At 48.4% G+C, this 25,912-nt stretch overlaps 1 protein-coding gene across 3 annotated transcripts; it reads right to left on the reverse strand.

The window, feature by feature from the left end:
• Positions 1-3,268: 3,268 nt before the first annotated feature.
• On the reverse strand, positions 3,269-25,328 carry LOC148817664 (SPRY domain-containing SOCS box protein 1). Of its 3 annotated transcripts, none has more exons than XM_088938099.1 (3): positions 25,116-25,328; positions 8,297-9,166; positions 3,269-4,942 (listed from the first exon to the last, which is right to left on the reverse strand). In XM_088938099.1, exons 2-3 carry the CDS (start codon positions 8,988-8,990, stop codon positions 4,815-4,817), a joined length of 822 nt encoding a protein of 273 aa, XP_088794225.1. In that variant the 5' UTR covers positions 8,991-9,166; positions 25,116-25,328; the 3' UTR covers positions 3,269-4,814. The 3 variants fall into 3 exon arrangements, with proteins under 3 accessions (XP_088794225.1, XP_088794226.1, XP_088794227.1); XM_088938100.1 differs by lacking the exon at positions 25,116-25,328 and adding an exon at positions 24,071-24,265; XM_088938101.1 differs by lacking the exon at positions 25,116-25,328 and adding an exon at positions 15,227-15,345.
• Between the last annotated feature and the right edge of the window lie 584 nt (positions 25,329-25,912).

Here is a 25,912-nt window from a genome sequence, read left to right on the forward strand (position 1 = left end):
TTCAGCCCTAGAAAGAGCAACCAGATGCATCCCCAGAACATTTAACACTTAAATTCTTGAACAGAAAGACTACGAGGAGACACGATTTACGCATGGAAAATCCTCTAAGGCACTGACAACCCAGATCCAACCGTGGAACACGAGCCAGAGGCCACAAGTGGAAAGTACATGGAAGGGCATTTAAAACTGAGAACAGGAGGCACTTTACGCAGAGGGTTGTGGGAGGAGGGAACAAGCTGCTGAGCCATGTTGCTGAAGCCAATAACCTGACTGCTTTCAAGAAACAGCTGGAAGAGATCCTAGAATCACATACCCAACGACAAACAAACAGGCTAGAGAGACAAAATCACCTCCTTGCTTGTAACCTGTACTGTATGTTCACATGAGAACTAGAAGTAAACTATTTCACTACGCATCAGTCAAGTATATTTGACTTCCCATGAAAAAGAGGATTCCTTCGTTATGTCGAATGCATAACAAACCTACCCCAGCCCAGGAATTTCCAGAGTCGCATCAGCTTGTTCTTCCTAAATGTGGTTCTCTGTATTTTCAGAGCATGTGCCTTAGAAGTGGAGAACTGGCCAGAACTAAATCCACTAAGCATGGATCCTGTGAAGCAGGATGACAGAAGAATACCTCCCATCTTTTACAGGTGAAGAATTGGTGCTCTGAAATAGGAACACATGCTGCTGACTCTTGATCTTCACAAGATCAGCCTCATCTTCAAAACCAAGTGCTCCTGATTTTACAGGCCTCTTCAGTTGAAAATCACCTACAGCTGCCTTGCTTTCACTAATAACTGGCCCAGTGTAGTAACTGAAAGCTGGGTTAGAAAGAAAACTGCTCCCTGCTGTTCTTCAGCTTCAGGGAAATAGACCTTTGAGCTATACAAACAGCAGACCCATGAACATTGCTTCATTTTAAAATATGTAGTACCAGAATTGCTACACCAGAGAATGGAAAATAACATTAGGGGATAAGTAAAATAAGACCTTTCAGGCTTAAATTTGTTTTTTCTGTAACCCAGACAGCAGAAGGACATTACGCAAACGATAGCGTTTAACCTCAGTTCCAACCAATGTCAAGTGCAATTTTTACACGGTTCAGGTACAAAGCTACAACAGCTTCCCATATGTGGGGAAGGCTTTTTCCAATTTTATTTCTAAAGAGATTAACTCGGTAATTTGCGCTTTTCGACATCTATAAACAGTCTCAGAGGGCGGAAAAAAACTATTCCAGACACCCAAACACAGTTTTCTTCCAGCTATGCAGTGTATTTGTAACGGATGATCTCATATAAACTCGTGTGTGCTGTTAGTTCACCATGGCAACAAGGCCATGTGTTGGCAAACCATTCAGGGAATTGTAACAAACCCTTTAAGTCATGCAAGGAATTACTTAAAAATATTTGCATGTCATCTATCAGCGTCATAGCTTTTTAGCTGCAGACAGATTCCTTTCTAAGCACCAGAAAACCATGTTTGAATAACTATTCCTTTGAACTCCTTGATAAATGCAGGAACAAGATAAGGAAAATGTGCCAATATTGGAGATTTAAGTCTCATTGCAAAAATACTACACCAATTAAAAAAATGGAAGTTTCCTACTTCAAATACTTTAAATATGAAGCCACATTTCCAGATATCCCAAGCGAGCTTTAACACCGATGTCCTCGGTCCAGGTCCAATTAAGCCACCACGGACCTAACTCAGGTTAAGAGTTCAGCTGGACCGAAAACCCATAGACACACAGACACCGATTCCTGGTGGTCTAATTTATCCACAGCACTTCTCGCGAGGATACAAGGTGTTTATATAACCTTAACCTGAAGTAAAAGGCCATTAGCAAAGCACATGCATCCGAGTGTTTTATCCAAGCTGAACACTCTGGAGAGAACAAAAACCAGCAGACACCAGGCCCTCCAGGCAGAGTCCTGGAGCCCCGATCCACAGGGTTGTCAAATTCCCACCAGGAAGGCACAGGTGTAAGGGGACTCCTGGATCACCAGCACAAGCCTCACACTGCGCCAGCCAATCCAGCCCATCTCGTTTTCAACCACCGATGTTGGACGTGCCTTCCACGCCCTTCCTTCACGTGCAGCACTGGCCGCTTGAAAAAAAATACATTTGGCTTTAGTGTCACGGGCTGCAGGACTTTGAAATGATATTTTTGTTCACAGCCGTGATGTTTATACAGACCCATCTTGTTCTTCTCCCTGTGCACTGGCTTTTGGACAAGCTTTGAAAAAGCAGGAAGCCATTTATCTTGCAGAAAGATGGCCAGCTTCCATTCACAATACAAGATAGTTTTCAAGCATCTGCTACAGAAAAAAAAAATAGCAACGCCACAAACCTGCGGACGCATAGACCGCCGAGCAAAAAGAAATGCATCATGTTGTACTTGGTTACAGAGTCAAGATTAGCTGCAAACTACATTACAGTATGTAGAAAATACACAGCCATTCCCAGACAGGGAGCTGACGAAACCTCCCAACCTGCTCCGCCTGCGGAGGCTCTTGAACACCATGACCTCTTTAGCCCACGGCAGGAGACACTTGAGAAACAGGAAGCAGAAAACCCCTCAGTTTCCTGTTGCCGTCAGCACGCCAAGGCAAAGACCGCACGAAGGAGGAAGCTCAGCCAGTTCCTTCATCTGTCGGCCTCGATCACGTCCTCTGACCTCGGCAGTCCAGGAGCCACAGGCTGTTAACTGCAGGCCAGGCCCTTCAGGCAATACTGCTGAAGATCGGCGAGTAGCTGGTGTTCTTATAGACTCAGGGGCTCTCTGCGTGTTTGTCCTTTTTTAAAGGGCGTCATTGACATGGCAGCAAAACCTCCACATGGTTCACCTGGAACATGTCGAGAGGGAGGAGGAGGACGACGACTCAAAGCCACACACCTGAATCAAGGCAGCAGCCTTACTGCATCACCCAGTCGGCAAGCTGGTAACCCCTCCCTCCTTTAGGAAGCACACCTTTCCCTTCTGTAGGAGTGAGCGTCTAAAACTACACTTGAAACCATTTTAGGACACTGTCCAGCTTTGCAACTTCCAGAAGAGACTGAGCAGCTGGAACGCAAAGCTTGGAATTTGACGCGATGCAAAGCAGCTTAAGAGTCTTCCATGGGTTTGCATGAGGTTCCCAGACAGCCAGGTACGTTGTCAGAGGGGAGGCTCTCTGCTGCCAAGTCCCAAGCAAACAGGGAAGAAACTTTCACTGCAAACCTGAAGCACTGAGATCCACCTCCAGAGACAAGCAGGCAAGAGCTTGTTAATTTATAATAAACTTTATTAGGTAGTTACGAACATTATCTACAGCATTGAATACAAAGGAAAGTTTAGACTGTGCAGGCCTAGAAAGAAAAGGGGTACTAAAACTGAACAAGGTGGGGGGGGTTAAGCAGCACTGTGCACATGCTTAGCAAAATAAATGCCAAATAAGGACAAGTTGCACTTCTTTAAAAAAAAATCAAAAGAAAAATGAACATGTGATTAAAGCACTGGTTGTCTCTTGTTCCCCTGGAAAGCCATCATTTAAAAAGGTCTGCACAGAGTGATTCATAAAATGTTCTTGCACGCCACTTAAAAATACTAATCGTTTAATCTTGAACAGAGAATAAGATGAAACGGTGAACAAGGCACCCTACAGCAGATACACCACCTGTACAGTTTAAAATACGTTCCTACCACCCATTTTCCTCCCTCTCCCCTGCCCAGAGTCCATCAACCCAGACCCAGTCCTCAACAACAAATACAGGCACAAACGAGGAAGATCCTACCTCCTGGGCACCTGACCTGAAATTTAGCACAAGTAACAATTGGGGGAGGTAAAAAAAAAAAAACAGAAAGCAAGATTTCCTGATGGATATGCAATAGTGTAAATCATGGTAGGTATTTGATAAAACTGGATTTTTTACAAACATGTCTACATAAGCATAAGAGGCACTTGAAATATTGCAGAGAATGCTTTGTCTGGACTGAATAATGGGGTTTGTTTGTGGACACTTGGCTACAGTTCTCACAGTGTGGTCCTTATAAAGGTCCATGCAATTGCTCTGTGGGTGACCAAATTAGTTTTCTGGAACAGAAACTCCGCTGCTTCCTGTGCAGAACAGCACAGACATCTGAACCACAGCAATCAAAGATCTGTCCTGGCTGGTCTAACTAGCCAACCGTGAGAGGTCTGTTAAACGAAGCTATGTCCGATATCCCGCAGAAAAAAAAGAACACTGCATGACACTTTCAAAATAGGTAACGAGCAATTACATTAACCTACACTTGTACATCTTAAAAATATGAATATCCTGCATAGTTAAAAGTCAAAAGCATAATAAAATGACATCTTGTAGTTAGTTGAGACCCGTTAACCCATTCAGAATGCAATAAAATTGGCTAAAAACAGTGCTTAGTACACAAGTCACAAACTCATGGCAATCGAGAGAGATTAACCACAAACTAACAGTGATCAACACATCCATCAAGAAATCCAACAACTGCCTCCAGAGCCCAGAAGTCAAGGAAAAACTTTTAAAACTTTGCATTTTAAAAAGGCAGGAGGAGGAGAGACATCCAGGGAGCCAGTCCTCTGCGCTTCTCGGGGGCACAACGGGAATATTACTAAAGCCATCAGAACGTTGTGTGTGTATATATAGGGGTCCACATCCGGGAACAGAGGCCTTGGACACTTCCAGTATAAGAACGAGACCAAGTCCGAGACTGAGGAATAAAAAAACACCAACATTAAAAAGGCCAGGTGGAGACCCCCGAGAGCACGGCGGGAGCGGGCGATGGGTGGAGGACCCCTGGAGGACCGGCCGTCATTGGTAGAGCAGGTAGTTCTTCAGGGCGGCCGGGAGCGGGAGGCCGTGGATCTCACTCAGACGCGCCTTCCCCAAGGCCACCCGGACGGAGCGCCGGCACAGGTCCATGAGCGGCATCGGCTCAGCTGGGGGGGGGGGGGGGGGGAGAAAAGAGGGGAGAGAGCCGTTACCCTCCGAGGGAGGAGAGAGAGAGCAGACGAGCAGCCCGGTGCCGGAGCAGGGCTCCTTCCAGGACCGGGACACGAACCCCGACGCTGCTTGAGAACTGGACATTTCAAAGCCACGTCTCCCCAGGAAATTATTCCGTCACCCTTCATGAAGCGAGCGAAACCAGCTCAATAACGGGTTTCAAACGGGCAGTAGGGCGAAGACGGAATGAAGAGGGTCAAAAGGGTAACACCGGGACGTAGAACCCCAGTTTGTTAGCGAGGCGGGTCACGAGCCACCTCTGGCTTTAATCCCCCCAGTTCATCCTTCTGGTTTCTACCATCCAGAACTGCTGCCGGTCTCCTGTTCTGCCCGACTCACCCTCTACCGGCAGGCTACAGGAACCGTACTGGGCTGCGGCTCTTCGCCGCAAGCCCACGGTCATTTTAACCGGCACCCATCCGACGGGACACTCCTTCCACCCGCCAGCCCACTCCAGGGAAACAGCCCGGCTGTCCCTCCCGAGACATTCCAGCAGAGCCGCGGGCTGGACCGCGCCCCCGAGGGAGGGCAAGGATGGGCCTCGCTTCACTGGGGCGGAACCCGATCAGAACCCCACTGGCAACCCGCTCAACACAGAGGAGCCACTACCCAGACTGAACACGATGGAGGCGGCAGGAAAGGGCAACCTCTGAACTTAAGCCTTCAGAAATGCCCTCAGCTCCCGAGAATCTTAGGGGCTTGTTTGAGGTCACACGACTGTGACCATCGCTGCCCAGGAACAGGTAGCGCGTCAGACTTGTACTCATGGGCTTAATGTCAGAACAAAAGCTACATTTGAAGCTTTACCCCCTCCCCAAAGTATTTTCAGATCTCTTAACATAACTGCCTGCATCCAGTTCTCACAGGAGAGAGAGAGAGGGGAAAAAAAAACAGACCTCTGTTTTGGCCAAACTCTGATGTCATCAAGCTGAATAATTCACAGACTGAATGTTTTCTTAGCCACAGCAGGGAAGGTTTCCCTGAAAAATGGGAACACCTGCATCCTGACTGTTCTGTAGCATTAATGTAACATCACTAACCCAGAACTTGCATTTCCTGAACTTTGTTGGTTTTGTTAGACAACCCCCACAGCCACAGTCTAATTTCAGAATTATGTCATTTCACCGTCTACCATCTGCGCGCTAAAAAAAAAAACCCTTTAGACACTTTCATCTCGGCATCTAGACAGCGTCAAATAACAGGAGATTGCTCGATAAACTGTTCTGGCTGCCGAATACATTAAAACGCTCCAGGACCACACTGTCCCGTGTCGATTAAGCCTCTTCCCCGTCTTCCACAAGGAAACGTCCCGGGAGCACGGTCTTGCTACGCAACACAGCACCACAACACAAGTTAGCCGAGTCCCCATTAACATGTCCTGAGGCTCGTTTTATTCAGATTAACAGATCAGCCCAGCTAGAAAAGGCAGGCCAAGTACTGCGATCCCAGGTTCGAGTCTCAGTCATGCCCCTAGCCGACTGTGATTCCCCAAGCACAAGTGCAGACCGTTATTGCTGCAAACATGCTTGTCCATTGCTTCCCTGAGACAGAGGTGCAGAAGACTGTGGTCCTGAAGGCCTGTATTGGGAAGCCCTGATCTCATCACAGCTGTATTCTTAAGGCCTTCAGAGCAGACAAGGGCAGGCCACCGCTGCCACAGGCTCACCCACTTTGCTTAAGGCCATGAAGCACCTGCGTATTACAGGGGATTCTCGGGTGCTACCGTCTGCTGAGAGAGTGCAGTTTAAAAGACATGGAGGATTTGCATGAGAGCAGTTTGCTGGGCAGCCACAGACGACAAGCATACTGTAGATTCAACAGCCCCCCAGCAATGCCTGTGTTACTTGAAGAGGAGGGCTCGATTCTAAAGGAAACTGATAAGAGGAAGAGATGCGTGCTTTGGGATTTGCACTAAACAAACGTACCCTTATTCCAAGAACAACCATCTGCATTAGTAGAAGGGGTAGTCATTGTAAACGGTGGGAATGGACTGCGGTTTGTCAGGTCTACATCACCATGCATCACAGAATTAAGTACCATAAAGATTCTTACATTCACTCAAAAACATTTTGTAAGCTCAATTATTCTAAAAATATTATAAGGCAGCGTCTCAACATTCTTCCAAAATTGTGGAATTTAAAAAGATGCCAGCACCTGCCTGGTTTATATTATGGGCAACACTTAGATGCCATGGCCCTTGTGAAATTCACCTACAGCAGCTGAACAATTCAGTTTCGCAATTTAAAAACCGTTGGCTGATGTAACAGGTTTAGCAAGCGGAAAGGTGGGGTAATTTCAAACGGGTTTAACCTACTTATTACACTGCACAATCACTTAAAAATTGCCCAAAAGCAAGACAATTGCACAAGAGGCCTGCCAAGCGTCAGACGCAGCAGGATTGCGCAGGCCTGAGCTCGACTGCTGCATGAGGACAGCAGCTCATCAAAACCAGCCTCATCGATCAGCTTCAGCAAACTGGCCCTCTGACCCACACCTGCAGCTCTGGCCTTGAACGCTGTGTGCACAGCAAACTAAGTGATGTCACAAGCTCTATCTAATCAGTGGAAGACCGTGCTTAACAGAACACTGCCCACGTCACTTAACCTGCATGTGAACTGGAGACCACCAGCGATGACCTGCCAGATGGTCTTGCAGTGGGAGAAAATACAGATTTTCCTCGGGGGTCTCAAAACAAGTATATCAAGATGCACTCCAAACCTATTTTACAACCAGATTTTCAATAACTTCGCGATAAAGCAAAAAAAAAAACTTACAATTTGAGATGGCAACTCAGTGCAAAAAACAAAGTTGCTGCAGATGGGCAATTTTCAAGTCTTGAAATGTTTTCCACTTTCGGGTAGCTACTTTAGCCCTCTATTGGCAAAACCTTTAAGAAGAACTCGGTGATACAGGCGACCTTACAGGACTAGAAGCTGTACTGTTGCCCGAGAGGATCTCTCCTTGTGCCTGTCCAGTTTGCACAGCAATACAGCTCCCAGCTCTGAAGACTGCAATGCACCTGTCGCCTTCCTGTGAAGAAGCATTTCCCTCAGCAGAACCGCAAGAGTTCCTACAACCTACAGAAGGAAACGCGACGGGAACGCAGCTCTGCGGACAGAGCTGGCTGTCAAAGCAGTGCTCGCTCACACACACACACACACACACACTGCCTTCGCGGAAAACATAGAACATGGAATCACACGAAGGGAGCTGGAATTCGGAAAACATCTGTGGCATCTCGAAAGCAATTCCTCAAGCTTTACAGGCGGCAGAGGGGAAGGGGTACTTACGATCAAGCCCGTTTAGGTATCGGATTTTAATTTCACAGTGTCCCCAGACTGCGCTTACTACAGGATACAGTTTCTTGCCCTTCAGTCCCCTAAAAGCAACTCCCAAGTACTGCCCGTCCACAATGAAGCTCAGGGTGCCCTCGTCCATGTCCAAAACCACTAGGAAGGAATCGGGCACAATGAAGGTCTCGTCGGGCTCCAGGAAAGCTGGGTATGTTTTACTGGGCTGGTTCTTGCCGTCGTGGTAGAGTTTATTCCTCCCGAGGTCCCAGCCCCAGGACTCGCTGTTATTCCCCACGAGGGCCATGTAGCCCACGGAGTGCAGGGGGGCGTCGCCCGTCGCCACGCCGACCACCGCGTGCGTGCCGCGCTGCCGCATGGCCCAGCTGATCTCCCACACGTGGAGCCCGCGGGTGTAGCCCACTTTCCCCCGGATGGCGTCGGTGCTCTGGGCCACGGGGTGCCGGTGGAACACCAGCTTGTTGTCCTCCTTGACGAAGATGTTGAGGGAGCGGTCGTCGTTGTTCCAGGAGTGCTGCACCTGCACGTCGTGCGGCGCCTGCGGCATGTCCAGCAGCATGTCTAGCCGGGCCGGCTTGGCGTAGTCCAGCGCCTGCAGCTCCAGCTTCAGCGGCCGAAACGCCGGGTCCCTCATGTCCACCGTCTTGATCCCGCCAGGAACCTTCTGCCCCATGTTCGGGTTTTTTTGGGTTAGTCCTCTTTCACAGGGGGGGGATGGGGGGGGGAGGGGGGGGGGGCAGGGGGTGTCCGCGGCACGTGCCCCCTCCTCCTCCACCAATCAGCAGGCCTGTGCCCGGGAAGGCGACGCCTCTTGCTAGGAGACCGGGTCAGGGCTGGCGCCGATCAAGCCTGCAGAGATTGGAGAGGAGACACCCGGGTTAATCAATCATTCACAAGCTCTGCCAACCTCACCCCCACCCCCGGCGCTTTCTAAGCAGGAGTTTAAGGGACAGAGACGGAGACAAACCAAAGAGGATTTGCACAAAGTTGCAGACCTCCAAACGGATAGACACACCTGCGGCACATTATCTCAGCCAGGCTTCAGGAAACAATGTTACCTCTGCAGTAACCTGTAGTGAACATTACCTAACGCAGTCAATACATCATTCATTAGAGTGGTAAACAGCTGGGGTCATTCAAGGGCACGGACAGGAAAAGTTTCACAACACCGCAATAAAATTCCCAGCCAAGGGGTGGGGGAGCCGGAGCCTATCCCAGCCAGACAGGTGCAGAGTGGGATACACCTTGGACAGGAAGCCAGCGCACTGTAGGGCACATGCAGAGACACGCGCACACTCACACCAGGGCCAGATTTCCCAAAAGCCCATTAAGAGCACGTCTGTGGACTGGTGAAGGAAAACTGGAGCACCCTGAGGAAACCCACACAAAGACAGGGAGGGCATACAAACTCCACACAGATAACGGCCCAGAAACTGAACCCAGAGCTGCAAGGCAGCACTGCTAACCACAAGCAGGGCGATAGCTTTTTGTGGGGCACTAGAGCCACCACCTCCAAAATCATGTCACCATCTAACTCGGTGGCTTTCAAGCCTAGACAGGAGACAAGGACCTTTTCTGCGCTCAGCGAAAACTGAAGTACATTTCCAACAACTCCTGCAAGCTGAGGACATTATGTAATTCAGTTGCTTCCTCCCCCATCTAAAAAAACTCCAAACAAGTGAAAAACATCTGATGAACAAGAAGCAATAATGCAGTCCTCACAGCACTTTCTTTTCCTCCCTCTTACACTGAAGCAGCGAAAATGGCTTAAAAAGTTGGATTTTTTTTGTATTAAACCAAACCTCCGTCTTCCTTAAAAACCGCAGAAAACCCCATTCCCCCCCCCCCCCAATAACTTTCCCCTCTTGTTTGTGATAAAGTACCTATAACTTTGGGCTGTAAAGCACACCCGCCCAGAAATCAGAATAATCGAGCTGGGAAAAAAAAAGCTGTCTGTACGGCCATTTCCTTTTAGAAGCTTGTCTAGTCAGAAGATAACAGGAAAGGCAATATTAAAATGTCTGGCCTTTAAATACAAGCATGCAGCTGTGTGCTTTGAACAGAAGCCGCAGCTGGCACTCTGGAAAGGCTCAGCACACGGTCCTGCGGGCATCGCGCCCTGCGGCCCAGCTTGGCCATGTGAACCCGGGCAGAGCAGGGCAGCACTCCCAGGGGCGGGAAGGAGTCGCCGCTTCAGCCGAGACTGTGCCCGCCCCGTGCTTTGCAGATTCCCCCCCAAGATAAACGGAAACGATCCCACATGGGCCGACTGAGCCCTGGCTCTCCTCTCCCGCAGCAGGGAGACGCTGGGCAAGTTACCGAGCTCTGCAAGGTGACCGTCAAAGAGGCTACTGTCCCCAGGAGCCAGCTAGCCAAATGTCAGGGAAATCCACAAGGCATGAAATTTCCACCTGGCAAGTCCGACGTGACCGCACTGGGCAAAAGCTCTGTGCAGTGGAGAAAGTTTGATGTGGGCAGGCACCTTCAGGAAACCTGCAGCCCTTGAATTAAAAATAAGCTCTGGAACTCTCTCCTCAAGGATATCAGTCACCTTCTCAAAATTCCTTCAAATGCAGACTCAAAACCTTCTTCTTTAGAAGGGTCTTTACTTAACCGATTCTGTTCTTTACCCCTCTGCCCCTCTATGCCTCTATGTGTTTGGGGGCTTAATGTCTCACCAGCTTTAAAAAAAAACAGCAGCACAGAGGATTAAACTCAAGAGCAAGAGGTCTCGCACCTCGGCTTCCCATCAACACCAGCTTAAAAGCATGAGGTTTGAAATGTGCTCTCGCATGGCCTGGCAGTGAACCAAAAAAACATCTATCCTTCCCACCTCAAAGCCATTAACACTGTAAGGAGCTACTAATCAGCAACTGTTCACCAGCCAGACAACCACACATTCCTCCAACCTGAACTCACCACTCTGCAACAGCAGTCCTGCAAGAAGCCATGCTGCTCTGCACGGGTCTCTTCAAAACGTTCAGAGTTGGCGAGTGATAAACTGGCTCTTTGGCAAAATAAAATAGCCCTCTATGATACAGAAGGGTGTTGTATTGTAGAACCTCTAACAGTAGGTTAACATCTCATTTTGACTAAATGTTAGGTATCGAAACCAGATGGTGCGGACTCTGCTTTGGCTTGCAGTTCCAAGACAGGACCTTATTTAAAATGATCCAGGCCATTTCCAATAGGCTGAGAGGCTTCAATGTACCGTTATGCATCTCTCACTCCAAAAAAAGACTCCGCTTCACTTTTAGTAAGGCATTATCAGAACCACAAAGCGGGTTTAATTTTTTTTCTACAAGGTTCAGCAATGAAAGATGGGAGGAAAAAAAATGGTTATAAGCAAAATTGGGCAAGTCTGATCATACAAACGTGTTGTATTTTTAAATAAACAAATGTCACAATGGCAATGCTAAAAGTGACAAAATGACTCTTGTCCATTTTAAAACCAGATCAGACTCCAACATCTGGGTAACATATGTGCCTACAGAAGGGTTCTGTAAATCAAGGCAAAACCACACCAAGCCCTGGTCAAAGTACAGAACGGGTCCAAGTGGAACACACCACTGTAGTCCTTGCACAGACTGTCTCCAGCCAGCTTTCATAAAGGGACTTTTGCATCAGAAAAAAGCAAAAGTATAGACATGCTGGCATGGGGTTGGGGCATCCTTATGTTAAGCAGTGAGGCATCAAAACTGTAGACATCAATTCAAATCTGTACTCGTGGTTCTCCTGTTGTCTGCTTTGTGATGCTTCTGGATTCGGTCAATAGACACATGAGCACATCACCTACATGAATCTCACAATCCACCGCATCTTACAAAAAGGTATCAAAATGCATCTGTGAGCAGTGGACTGAAAAGGAAACGTGGTATTAACTTGTACCCCAAAAACAGACTAATATATTATCTTGAAAAGGGGAAAAGCCGCAACATTGCTAAAAGATTAACTTTGTCACAGATGATGTATGAAATCAAGACTCAGATCTTTGTGGTGAGCCATGAAGCAAAGCAATTGAAAAACAATTTGCATAAACCAAAATTGGAGCAGTTAAGATAAAATGGTGCATAAATGTATTACACCAAAAAGCAATGTTAAACAGTGAAGTCCAGAAAAAGTGATCATTGCTGAATTTGTATATTCTAATGAGTAGAACTGCAATATTGAACGTTTGTTGTGGAAGGGCAGGAGTGCAAGAGGCTCATACACAAACCGAAAGTACTTCTGAGGTTATTTAATAAAATACTAGTAAACCAGTAACTACCAGATAGTTAAATGTGGAGAACATTTAACAATCACGGTCTTAAATCACCAGTACAAGCTTTATCTGGTGTCCACGTACATTGAAAGTACCAAAAGCTGCCAGTTTATACATATCTATACAACTGTACGCACCTGCAGAAATGCAGTCATCACTCCATGTAGAAAAGGAAAGATGGCTCGTCTTGATCCTGGACTAACCCAGGACTAAGCAAGGCTACTGAAGAAGCCTGGAGAACAGGCCTCTTCCCCAGCTCTAGAACACTCACATCAGATACAGCCATCTACTGTGATACAAATAATAAGATCAAAGGAGAGTCATCGCTGAAGCGAAGAAAATTAAATGAATAGCTGGGTTAGCAAGCACAGTGGTCTGTAGTTAATACCTTCCTGCTCCTTTCCTACTTTGACAGCTGTTTGCACAGCAGTAATGAAAACTTTGGGGGGGGGAGGAAAAACCACACTTAGCTCACCCACTGGCTAGACGGGTTAAACTGAGCTATTCCACTCAGGTAAGCTGCCAGGCCAGACTTCATCGAGCGCCGTTAGGATGAGATTTTGCAAGACGCAAACAATCCCAGTGATTTCAGACACAAGGGCCACAGACCAGCCGCAGGCCTGCTGTCACCTGAAAGGCTCAGCCGGAGGTCTGGCACGGACTAATCAGCTCTGACAGGACAACCCGCAATGAAACGTTGGGGTGCAAGCTGTTAATGCATCCAACAGCTGCTAAAATGAATACACAACTCTTCCTCTTTCATGTGGGATGTTGAGTCGTGCCACCGGGACACCCCACACCACCTGCCAGCTTGGTGCTGCCTCTGCCACTTGCTCCCGAGCTGTGGATAGGGTCCCCTTTCTGAGGCCCTGAAATGAAGTAACCCCAACTTATGCGCTTAACAAAAAAGAACTCCCACTATTTAAAATGGAAATAACATGTGCCAAAAAATGGTTACAGATGTAACACTTAGACTTTTACAAGTCAGTATATTATTCCCCACCCGAAGTGAAACTTTCGGCCTTGAAATGTGGAGACCTTCCATCCAAATCCCACCAAATTAGTAAATAAATACTTTTTGTAAACTAAGAAATTACAAAAAGAGAAAGCAAATAAAATTGATTAAAACTGCTGTCAAATTAACTAAAACTTTCCAACTGCGGGTGAATCTCCGATGAACAGGAGAGCGGTAGAGAGGCACAGTCTGGAAGGTATTATTCCCAGCAGTCACTTCTCTCCATTCACAATCTGTCCTCACGAAACACTGGCTTGCTGGTAACAGATCATACTCCACTATGGGCTGCTACACACCAAGTGAGCTTATTAAAATACAAGTAAGGGCACCCCACTACATTGCAAATTCTAATGGGCTAGTTCAGGTGCCAGTGAAATAAAACCAGCACATTGAATTCTGGAGCCAATCCTCGTCAAGATATGGTGCTCTACACCTGCAACCTAAATTTGCATCTTGCATCCAAGTCTCTGCAGAATTGCTTTCGAAATTGAAATTGTAAAGACCACACAGAGGCCGTCCCAAGGCCAGGAGAGGGCTCCTTGCACGCTCCCTTACAGATATCCGTCCTCCACAACATCAAGCACAACCTGGGGCTGAACCTTGTGCGACTGCTCTACAACCACAAACACAAGTAGCAACGTCAACCTGTTCGAGCTCTTGATTTACAGAACCCTGAGTTTCGCATTGGGAGCACTCAGCTTTCACTTGTGCGCAAGAAGAAATTGCTTACCATATCTACTTAAACCAAACCAGATGTACAATCTAATTTTATTCAGAAAAACAGCATTCAGGCAGCAAGTGCTCACCACCAGACGTGCGAGGAGGAGAGGGCTGCCTGCCCAACACAGCGCGTTTTACACAGGCAGCGATTCGGGGCACAACAGGAGAGCCATACTGCAAGTCAGGCTTGGAAAGAAAGGAAGCAGCCATTACCGTAACACATCTCCTACACCCGCCCCCCCCCCCCCACAAACATTTGGCAGAGCTGGCTGGTTCTTAAAGTTGTCAGGACAGAATTTCCCTTATCAGCCCACAGAGCAGGGGACAACAATACTTCTTGGAAAGCCAAGAGTAGGGAGAAGGAAAAAAAAAGTCATCCCACTCGAGCTCGAGGTCACTGGCTGATTCACCCCTGCTTTCGTGAAAACAGCTGGCAGGAGCCTAGACAGCGTGGTGAGGCAGGAAACCCGTCTCTCAGTCCTAACCTATACCCTGCTGCTGATTCTTCTGAATAAAATGTAGTTGCGCAGTTACACAACCAGTCATTCATAGAATACGTTTGTTTTGTTTTTTTGAAGGTGGCAAGAGGGGAAAAAAAAGGATGTTTCCACAAATTGGCCATCTCACATGCGGAGCCACTTTTAACTGATCACAGGAATGTAGCATGTGCTGCTGCCTGCGAGGAAATAAAAGCAGATGTTTTCGTAAGGATGTTTCAGTAAGTCGAGCGACATGACCCGGCGCAGACAGAAGCGCTCAATCAGGATTCTCTTCGAGGCTGCGGAGACCCCACGGACAGCCCGCGCAGAACGAGCAGCTTCACGGATACAGCCCCCCCACACCACCTCCGGATCACGACCGTTTCAGAGCCAGCCCTCGTCAACGCGACAGGCGAACGATTTACACTTCTCACCACAGACGGCCTCATCTCGCAGTGCGAGCAAGCGAGCCCCTTGCGTCCGCGTCAAGCCTGCCGAGCGCCGACGGCTTTGCTGCTTTCCAACAGGAGTCCGAACGCCAGCCTGAGCTTCCCCCAGTATGAAATTTCACAACCCGTCCTGCGATTCCCCGGTGATTCACGCGGCACATGACCTGGGGAAGGTCAGGCAAGTTGCAAAGGGAGGAGCTCTAATCTTTTAAGGAAAAACCTGGGCCTTGGGGAAAAAAAAATAGACGCTAATTGCCAAAGTAAATGCAGATTGTGTGTAGCTGCCCTTTGATCAGAGAGCTACACCACAACACTGGAAACGGAGGCATGACTGAGGAAAACAGAACGTCTGGAAGTGTAAGTTACCCCCACCTTTGTGGCCATTTAGCTGCAGATGCATAGAGATCATTTAGCATTTGCAACTTTTGACACCAGTTTTGCCTAATTGACTAAACAGCAATGAATTTTGTACCTGACCTGAACAGGTCAATTTCTTACCTATTACAGGACAGCTCAGCGACACAGCAACACATCAGGGTACTTCTGTTAAAGCGCTATTTAAAACAAGGCACTAGAGAAGGATTTGCTAATTGAACTACATGGCTCAGGTAAGGGAGGATTTGGAACTTTAGATGTTAAACTTCCCCCTAGAAGGGCTGCAACTCACTGCTTAGTTTGTAGGCTTTTTATAGCTGCATTCTACATTGGTCTGAAAATGACTACAGGAGCTCTTGCCAAACCAGTTCCACCAGAAGTCTCTTCCCCCCCCCCCCCAGATTCCTGGGCAGAATGCGAACGCCTCTCGTCTCCCAGAAGGCATCCGACTTCATGGGTGAACCAGTCATAGCAGTGCACCTATTACTCGCTTAAAAATAGGCAGGTTGCACAAGATGCTCTCCCACAAACCGCTTTCCCCAGCCAAGAGCAAGCTGGGGAAAAACGAATGTCAGAGTCCTAGCCTCTGGACTGCACATCCGCAGGGGGCACTAACAAGGCCGACAGCGCCCCCAGCAGCTCGTCAAAGCCCCTGTGCCGTCCGTCGTACACACGACGAGGCTTCAAACCACCAGCATCCCGAGCAACTCCACAACCCCCTACAGAGGGGAACAGAAGTGCAGGGGGCTCTTCCAACCCCTCGTCTTGACACCTCAGGAAGAGCGTCCCCGTACTGGGAGTTCAGCGCCACCTGGTGGAGAGGCACGTCGCTCACCGACCGCAACGCAAGGCTTCAGGACAGGGTTCACGGCGTCTGCCCGACTCGTCCACTTCCCATCCTCAGAGGCATTGACATGGCCCAGGCTCGAACCCGTGACCATAACCCTCCATGTTCTTGGGAGTGAGCCCCTTTACTGGCTGAGCCAAGCAGGAAGTTCCAACAAAACGGGACCAAGTATTATTTCACGGATAGAGATAATCTTGGGAGGACATCCCACATTAAGTAAGCACATTTAGACTGACAGAAGCAGATCAAAGAGGGACTCGGCACAGTTTATGAGCTTAAGGTCGCAAGAAGTGCTGCAGGCTCTCCAGTTTCAGACTTTAGCTCAGCAGTCCATCACATTGCAGCAGATCGGCAGGCATCCTTGCAGTAGATAATCCTTTCGAAATAAACGGGGGATGATTTATAGGATGGCAGAGTTCCCAAGTAATTCACGTCAATGATTTAGGATTAAAGAATTAAGTCAGTAGAAAGCCGGATACAATTGAAAAAGGGGAGCAGCTTTCTACAAAAAAAAGAAAACCCTTTCTGAGCGAGTCTCAAGATCCCTCTATGGGTTAAGACCTATGGTGACAGGTCACTCATTCCAATCTCTCAAATCTTGAAACTCTCACAATCAACACTTAGCATCTTACTCAAGGGCAGTCAAATGCTTCTGACCGGACAGCAAACAGCAGGTCTGAAGAGGCACTTGCTCCCTAATAAAACACACAACACGGCAGTCTGCAAACTTTGTCTGGACATCACGACGCAACCAAGCCCGGTAGCGGCTATCCCACTTGTCTCTCTTCACGGACAGGCCCACACCTGCCACACGGCAACGGTCTTGTGCTTTTCAGAAGGACATCAGTGAAAAGCAGTGACTGTGCAAAATCAAATTTTGTGAAATGAGACAAACTTGTTTCCTCCATACCTCGAGGTCTCCATAGTTACCACATCTACACCATGACCTAAACACAACGGTTTCTTCTTCTTCCGGCCTGGAACGGCAAGCTGTCTTGTTCCAAGACCTCACCTACACAAACACCTCGCTAAAGAGGTCAGGACCTCCGCGTCGATCTCCCCCAAACCGAGGTGCACAACGCCAGGGCCGCAGTGAAAACCGCTACAGCGCGGGCCCCTCGCAAGCCTGATACACTGGCGGAGGGAGGCGTTTCAACCAACGGATGCCACACGTACAGGACCTTCCTTTACGAGAGAGCGCTCCCAGGCAGGTCCACTGCTGTCCAGCTGCCTTTTCTCCTTTCAAATCTTAACTGGAAACACCTGAAAGAATCTGGGGGCGCCTGGGAGGAAGACCACCCCGAGATCTCTATAGGATCTTTTTCCACTTGGTTGACCAGGTAAGCCAACTGAGAGCAAAGCACAATATCACAGTCCGGAGAGGGCAGGAGGCCTGTTGGTCCATCCTTCCGTTCGAGCACGAGGAGCTAATCGATCCCACTCTCACCCTGGCTTCCTTCAGGAAACAGCCGGATGGCTTATTGCAGACTGCCGCCACTCTCAGCCCCACAACAAGACCACAGGCACAGTCTGGACTGCCAGAGAAGACACCGGAGGACTGAACCCCACACTGGGGCATCACCGCTGCCTGGCAGAATCTCTCCTCCTTCCTCAGCCCCCCCCCCAAAAAAATCCCTTCTGTGGAGGATGGGGGACGGAGACCGGGACGAGCACACAGCCCTGCACAGCTGCGGCCCGTGTCGGCGCTCCGGGGGACTCCCACGGTATCTGCAGCACTAGCAGTGGGCAGCCAGCCCTGCCTCTCACCACACAATTACTGGAAGGCAACGGGAGGAAGAGAGGTGAGCAGGCCTCCAAAAAGCCAGACGAGACAAAAAAAAAGAAAAAGACTGGAAACAGACGTGATGTTCTGACTCAAATCTAAAAATACACTGGCCAAGTTTCTAGACTGGCGATTCTTTCAGCATTTCCTCAACAGGATTAGAGATGAAATATTTCTCAGCATGTTTTATTATTTTCAGGGCTCATCGTGCACATGGCTGGCTTTTATTCCATTGACAAGCCATTAGCCTCCTGTCACCCAATAAAGGCTCTTTAACTCTCCAGCCCTCCTCAGCCTCCTGAAGCTCAAAGCCAAGCGAATGAAACCTGAAAGACCTCTTTTCCCATCTCAAGGTGGCCTGAAAACTAACATTGCTCAAAGCAACAAGTACAGCTGCCAACCAGAAGAAGAAAAAAAAACTCACCTAATATTTTCCACGATTGAACAGTCACTGGGAAAAGCCGATGTACGAGTGAACAGCTGTGCACGTAGGTCTGGACGGCAAGTCCCCAGTCCGAGATGCTATGCAAGACGAAGTGGGAGGAAGAAATTGGAACGCATCTTAAGAGCTATACTGAACTCCTGCAACCTTGGAGGAAGAGCTACGGGAATGAACAATTAAGATATTTTGTGCAGATGCTGAGTCAGAGTGGCACTGCAGTGCACAAAGAAAATTGTTTTCAAAAGGTTAATAGCTGCAGGGCTAATAGAGCCAACAGCTCACAAGGGAAGGAACCAGAAACTCTGCTTTCGCAAATCAGACAACCCTGCCCTTCTACTGTAATAAGATCTGTGTATAGTAATTTAATCTGATGGCAGTGTACTCTGTTGAGGAAAACATTCAGGCCTGTAAAGTAGGCTTTCCTAGGGTACTCTGGCTCCAGAAAGATGTCTTTCCAGAAAGTCAACAACCGTGGACGTACACCCCACCCCTTGCAAGATGGAGATGCAGGACCTCGAGAGCTTTGAGCACGGCCTACCAGCACCCAGAACCCACTGGTGCACAGGACAGGGACAAGAGGAGGTTGGGACCGCAGGACCTGTTGTCTGGAGAGACTGCCCGTCACCGAGCGGGACCAGAGATGTGCATCCCAAGGTGCACAGCCAGCACATAGAGGCCTGTTCAACCAGAGGTTCTGCAGCACAAGTGGACATGCTGCTGGAAAACCCAGGAATAAAGAGGGCAGCAAGTATTTCTTCATCTATAGTGTCTCCATGCCTGCAAAGCTGCAAGACCCATTTCAATACATTCCTAGACATTTTCTTATTTAGGAAGATCTCCCTTTACCGTGGGCATGGCAGCTCTTCCTGGTGCCAGGATTACCCATTTTCAGCCTGCACAGTGTGTGTAATTCCAAAGGGCATCATTTTAAAAGCTTAGGCTATGATGTGCAGGGTCACACCATTGCCACCCAAATGATACATCTTTGTACTATTTACTGTTCCTGCCTCCTGACCCCGCGCACAGCCTTTACAAAAAATTCATTGACCAAAAGCCAGAATACAAATCCAAGTGACCACTTCTCACCTTTACAATATCAGCCTTTCCTTGAGAAAGCTTTATTCTGATACACGGGCATCCCCGCACACACACTGCCCTCACCAGCAGAGCTCACTGCCAGCGCAGGCACTGCTGCAAACCTTAAGAGTTATATTCCACACCCCTAAGAAAAGGGTTAGGAGTTGGCGCTTTAAGAACTTGCCGAGAGGCCCTCACGACCAGTAGAGCTCTACGTGCTTTACGACCGCGGGTTTGAGTCCGAGTTGTGTCACTAGCCTCCTGACTGGTTCCAACCTCTCACTTGCCTCCCAGCATCCCCTGCAGGCACGCCGTGCGATCAGGGAGGGACGAGCCCGTTTCGCCCCCCCCCCCCCACTTCCTCATTCTCCTCACGTGAGGTCACACGGCTCACACCCATGAACCGGAGACTCAAGTTGGGAAGGCATTGCAAGAACTGCTGATCCTAAATTAATATACACTATGTCCTCATTTTTGTCCATCCTAACCCAAGAAACTAAATGGGCCAAACAGCCACTTCTGCGCCACATGCAGTCTGAATAACATTACAGACTATATAGATCACTTGGAGATCTATAGATCAGGAGCAGCTGCTCCTTAGATCACAGCTCACAAGTCTCCTCAAAATGAGAGCAATTAAGAACCGTTAACAGACACTTCAAAGGGAAGAGGCTCTGTGGAAGCCTGTGTTCAAGGGAAGACGACCAGCAAACACGTGCTTAAGAAGAGTAACTAAAGAAAGGATGTTATTCAGCCTATCTTCTTCCTTTCAACAAAAGAAGACCATACTGCATATAGGCCAGCCCAACAGGCTGTCAAATAAATTTAAACTTGAGCAAAAATGGGACGGGAACCCAGAGGTGCACAGTCCGCCTGTCCTTCAGGCAGGCCCGTCTCCCTCCCTGAGCCGGTGCTGCAGAGGTAGGCGCTACCTGCCCGCTGATCCAGGCCCACTTGCTGCCATTTTAAGTCAAGCGACTACTCAAAAGCCCGGATCCTATAAATAGCTCCTTTCCCCAAAAGAGAAGCATACATGTCACCCTCGTCAGCTTTACAACATGCTGCTCATGCACCATGACCGGGGAAAAAACAGACTTCACGATTCATCCTGACTAAGCATTGCAAAGACACAAAACCGGTTCTCCTGCCCGAGACAGCCCGACGCCGATATTCGTCAACCCAGTGCCTAGGATTGCTGCTCATTTGCCATGAGGGCCAACAACACGGCTGAAAACGAAGGTGAAACTCCACCGACACACCCTTGTGCTCGAGCTGCTGAACAGGATGTTCCCTGTGTCCAGGAACTGCGCTCTGGGCACTGGAGCGGGCTGTACTCAAGAAGGCTAGGGAAACTGATCAGATGAGCTTTTCCCCGTGGTTTTGATGCTTTTGGAATCTCCTCCAAGAACGCTGTACAAGTGAAAAAGACCTCTGGAACTAGCAGGATGCACTTGCTCATCTGGAAGGCTCCCACGTTACCGCCACTCACCTGAAGCGAAACACACAGCAAGACAACATACTCCGGAACGTCACCTGGAGACAAAAGGCCTTCCCAGACCTCCCCCTCTGTACACCAAATCACAACAGCTGTAGACCGCCCGGCTCAACAGAAGACAAAGCCCAGCACAAGTCCTGCTCAGGAGCAAGGCCACACTCCCAGAAATGCACGCAGTCCTGAGAGCTCATGGCTTTAAAAATAAAGCCAGTGCTTTCAAAAAGAAGAAAAACCACGAAATAATGGAAAATAATGCCGGTGCAACCAAATTACACCAATTCATAAAAAGCAGCATTGTCTTAGGTGCACTCGAGCGATAGTGACTCCTCCTGTATAAAGTAAGGAATTAGCTGACCACATCAATGGTTTCGTTATGATGAATAAGTACAAGACGTCATGAATGGGCATTAAAACCTGAACACCCATCTGTTGAAGGTGAGGGAGGCAGCTCTCCAAGAGTACAGCAGCCCACCCTCTCAACATTCTGCAATGCACTTCAACTCTACAACACGCTCTTAAATTAGATCGGCCAAAACTCCCCTGCCTACTCAACACCAGGGCAGTGGAATCCCCTTCTTCCTCAATACAGAGGTTTTATTTCTGCCGTTGAGCATGAAGACAAAGCCTGCATCTAATTTCAGTCCCGTCGTGAGACTTCGCAGAATGCAGGCAAATCAGGGGCCTCTTATCGTCACAGTTACAGACAAACCTAATACCCCCAGCACGCACCCCACAACTATCACAAGAGGGACACTGAGCAGTTTTTCCATCAGAGATCGGTACTACAGCCTGAAAAACATCATTAAATGTGCTTGTGTTGGTGAAGACCTTTCAATCATCTTTTAAGGACAGCAAAGCTGATTAAGAGAGAATTTTTTTAAATCTTTGCAGGACATTAAGCATTGTTGCTAACAGATTAGGCATCTGAAAGCTGTGGAGCCAACAAAAAAAAAAAAAAGATTTAAGCAATTTGTTAAAGCAATGCTGGACTGCAATTGTGTATATCCAAGCACGTGTTCCCCCCCCCCAACCCTGTCTTCCACCTGTATCAGATCTCCTCTGTGTAGACCTGGGAATAGTCTTGATTGCTGCAGCCTGGTTAACTACACAAACAGCAATTTCAACCATCCAGCTGCAGAAACACAACATAGCGATCTTCAGACCAAAATCAGTTTTGGATTCCAAAACAAGTTGTTTCCTTGCCAGTATGTGCTCCGACATGCAATCTTCAATTTCTTAGAAAAAAAAGATACAAAAGTGACTTTCAAAAGGTTTAGGTAAAGCAAACTAACACAAAAACTCGCCCAAAAAAAAGTTTGGGGGAGAATGAGCTTTGATCTCGGTCAAGCTTTGTTCATCATAAGCAAACCACTGCACTTCTGAAGCACAACTGCAATAAACTGGTACAGAAGACTCATGTAGGTGAACAGCTGGCACGTTTCCTGAAGCTCCGGAACACAAGTGTTTCAGATTAGCGAGCGAGCGCTGCTCGAGAGTAGGACATTCCCTCTGCAGGTTAGCCGGCAGCACTCCGCCACACGAGTGGAGGAATTGCAGTCTAGACGTCCGACTTTCAGTCGGATACAATAGTTTTAGAAGCCCCCCCACCCTCCAGAAGAAGCAGTCACTGAGAATTCAGAGAACTCGCTTACACACTCGATGTTTACTGTAAAAGCACAGCCTCCGTCTCACAGAAGCGCACAGTCAGTGCAGTGCGGGCAATTCCCCTGCCTAATTAAGACAGACGCCCCCCAAACACTACCAAGACAAGAAACCCAGTGAAGGTTTGTGCCTCCCTCGTTTTATGCTCGGTGCTGTGCTCCGCATGTCTGCCATCAGGAAGGCGGCCAGGGCGAACGTGTTTATTTCTCTCAAGGATCCGAAGCCAACACAAGGCACCCCGCTTTCCGATAACCGAGCTACAGGAGCAGCGGAATAAGAGCATCAGTGATAAACAGCACAGAGCTTGATTGGGAGAAACGGACGACTCATTCTCCCGTGACCATGCCGGACCTTCATGGACATCAGCTGTAATGCTATTCAAAAGTTCGGGACTGGACACGGAACGGGCCATGAACCGACTGGTTCGCAGGTACTTAACATCCCCACTGTGTTCCTGTTGGAGGTATACATTGCGCGTTAAAATCACAAAAACTATCCTGTCTGTCCTATTACAAACGGGGGGGGGGGAAGAAATTAACGGGCGTGTCACGGGTGACTTTTAGCTATAGACCGAACGGCTTTAGAAAACACTGGCAAAACGAGAGTAAACAAAAAGTTCTTAGAAATGTTCACTAAGCAATTCAGAAAAAAAAAATCACTCGAATGTAAATGGAGGTGGTGCGAGAAGAGTAGCGCCCTCTCGCAGAACTGTTGAGTTTCTTCCGTGCTCATTGCCGCCGCGCTACACGGCTCCTGCACCAACTGGCTATTTTAAATTAGGAAGCATGTAAGAGGGCTTTTAAGAGCACAGCCCGAACCAAGCACAAGGGGCAACGGAAAGAGCCGTTAAATCAAAATTAAATGCGCCTGGGCTGTCATAATTAATCGCTTCCCAGTCCGCAGAGCCGCCGTCAGCTGGTGAACTTGTACTGCGAGATACATCAGCGTCCGCCGTCACAAGAGCTACACAGGGATCCGGTCACAGAACTGCTACTATCCAGCCCCGCTTGAGGAAAATAAATCTAAAAAAAAAATCACTCGTACATAAGACATGCGGTCCAGCTTCAAGTGACTGTAGCACAAGCCTTTTTTAAAAAAAAATACATGCAAAACCGTAGCACGTCACACTAACCACACGCACAACATACCCACTCGAAGACGAGTCTTCAGGAATTCATTTAGATACAAAATCAAACGTGACAGTTCAGCAAGGAAGCAGACGAGAAACCGCAGGATAATCTTGTGCACTCGCTCAGGTGTCAGAAACGAGCCTTTCCATATATTTTGATTACCGAGGCAACTAAGTTTTCGAGCTCTGCTGCTTTCTCGCCGTTTCCCCCCCTAAAGACGGCGTTCGGAATTTGCACAATTCAGCGACGAAAAAAAAAAAGCGTAACTTGATACACCTATGTCAAACCGAAAGTAAGGCCGGTCTCAACGGCCGGGGTGGGGGGGGGAGGGAAAAAAAATAACGTTTTACCAAAATGAGTGCACACCAAACTGTGCAGAGCTCCCCCGACTGGGTGACCCTGTAAAAGTTTGATTGCAAGACCTTCAAGCACAGAAGGCGAGCAATAGTCCAGGCGTTCGCTCAGCAATGATGTGCAGACGGACACAAAACCGATCCCCGACCTTAGCTACCTCAACTGGAGAGCTCGCTGCACGAGTGCTGCATCCGCTGCATTTGCGTCTCGTCCACCTATAATGTCACCTAACGCCCTTTAGCTTAATTATATCATAAAGCACAACCAGATACCGAGTCCCATTAAAAACATTAACACAGGAAGTCGAGACATGCTACAGTATGTGTGCTATTTACGTTTGGGTGCGCCTGTAGATCCTGTGAGAAGCGGGGTTCAAGTTGATAAGCGTCCGTTTTGTTTTTTGTTTTTTTTTTGTGAAGAAATGGTTTTAGATTTGCTTTCAAAAACGCAACCGGTCGCAACCAGCATCTGCACAGCGTTTCAAACCGGAGCACCGAAGAAGTATACGCCGTTTTCCCCCCGGAGAGAGAGAGAGAGAGAAAGAAAGAGAGAAAGAGAGAGACATTTACTCGGCTCGTTCGCGAAACGGAGACATTTACGAGAGTTGTCTTTATTTAAACGAGAGAATCAGCAGCAGCAGCAGCAGCAGCAGGAACAACAACAACACCACCACCAGCAGCAGCGATAACAACAGAAATGTGTACTTTACCTGCAGAGGGGGGAAAAAAAAGAAGCGGGAGAAATTAAAACCAAAGCGGGAAAAAAAGTGCATTCCCTTCCGTGGCTCCTGTGCTAGTCCATGATTATTCCTGCTTTTTACTCTCCTCCTCTCGCGTCTCTTCCTCTTTTTTTTTTTCTTTCTCCTCCTCCTCCTCCGGGCTGGAGCGCAATGATGGCTGCTGCTGCTGCTGCTGCGCGAGACGGGGAGAGAGAGCGAGAGCGAGCGACTCCGGGCTCGCGCGTCACGTGCTACAAATAGCCCTGGGCCGCAGAGCAGCGCCTGCCAGCCGCAGCGCCGCGTCCCATTGGGCGGCGAGCGGCCCCCGGAGCACGCCGTTAATTAAAGCTCACTCGCCGGCGCCGCACGCTGCAGCTACAGCTACAGCTACAGCTCCGGGAGAGCCGCCGCCGCCGCCGCCGCCGCCGCCGTCGTCAGCGGGCAGCTGTAACGTGTGCTCGCATTTCGTGCGGCAGGTGACGTTTTGATCGCTGGCGCTTCTAAAAGGCGGAGTTGCTCGGACGTTTTAAGATGCAAGGCAACTTAAAAGAGTGTCTAAACAGCTGCCATGAATAATAAAATAATAATAATAATAGTAATAATAGGGACGTGAGAAATAATCTATTTCAAAGCACACGGCTGTGAATGTTACGTGTTGCAATTGACTGGGATGAAGTACCTTTGTCTCTTTTTCTCTACCTCGTTGTGATGGGGAAATAGCTCTAGGGTTTCCTTTTTGGAGTGCCTTGTTCATTTTATAACCTCTTTGATCTCGATACCGTTTTTCC

This window comes from Atractosteus spatula, chromosome 20, assembly GCF_055471065.1.
Source record: "Atractosteus spatula isolate fAtrSpa1 chromosome 20, fAtrSpa1.hap1, whole genome shotgun sequence".
NCBI classification, from domain to species: Eukaryota; Metazoa; Chordata; class Actinopteri; order Semionotiformes; family Lepisosteidae; genus Atractosteus; species Atractosteus spatula.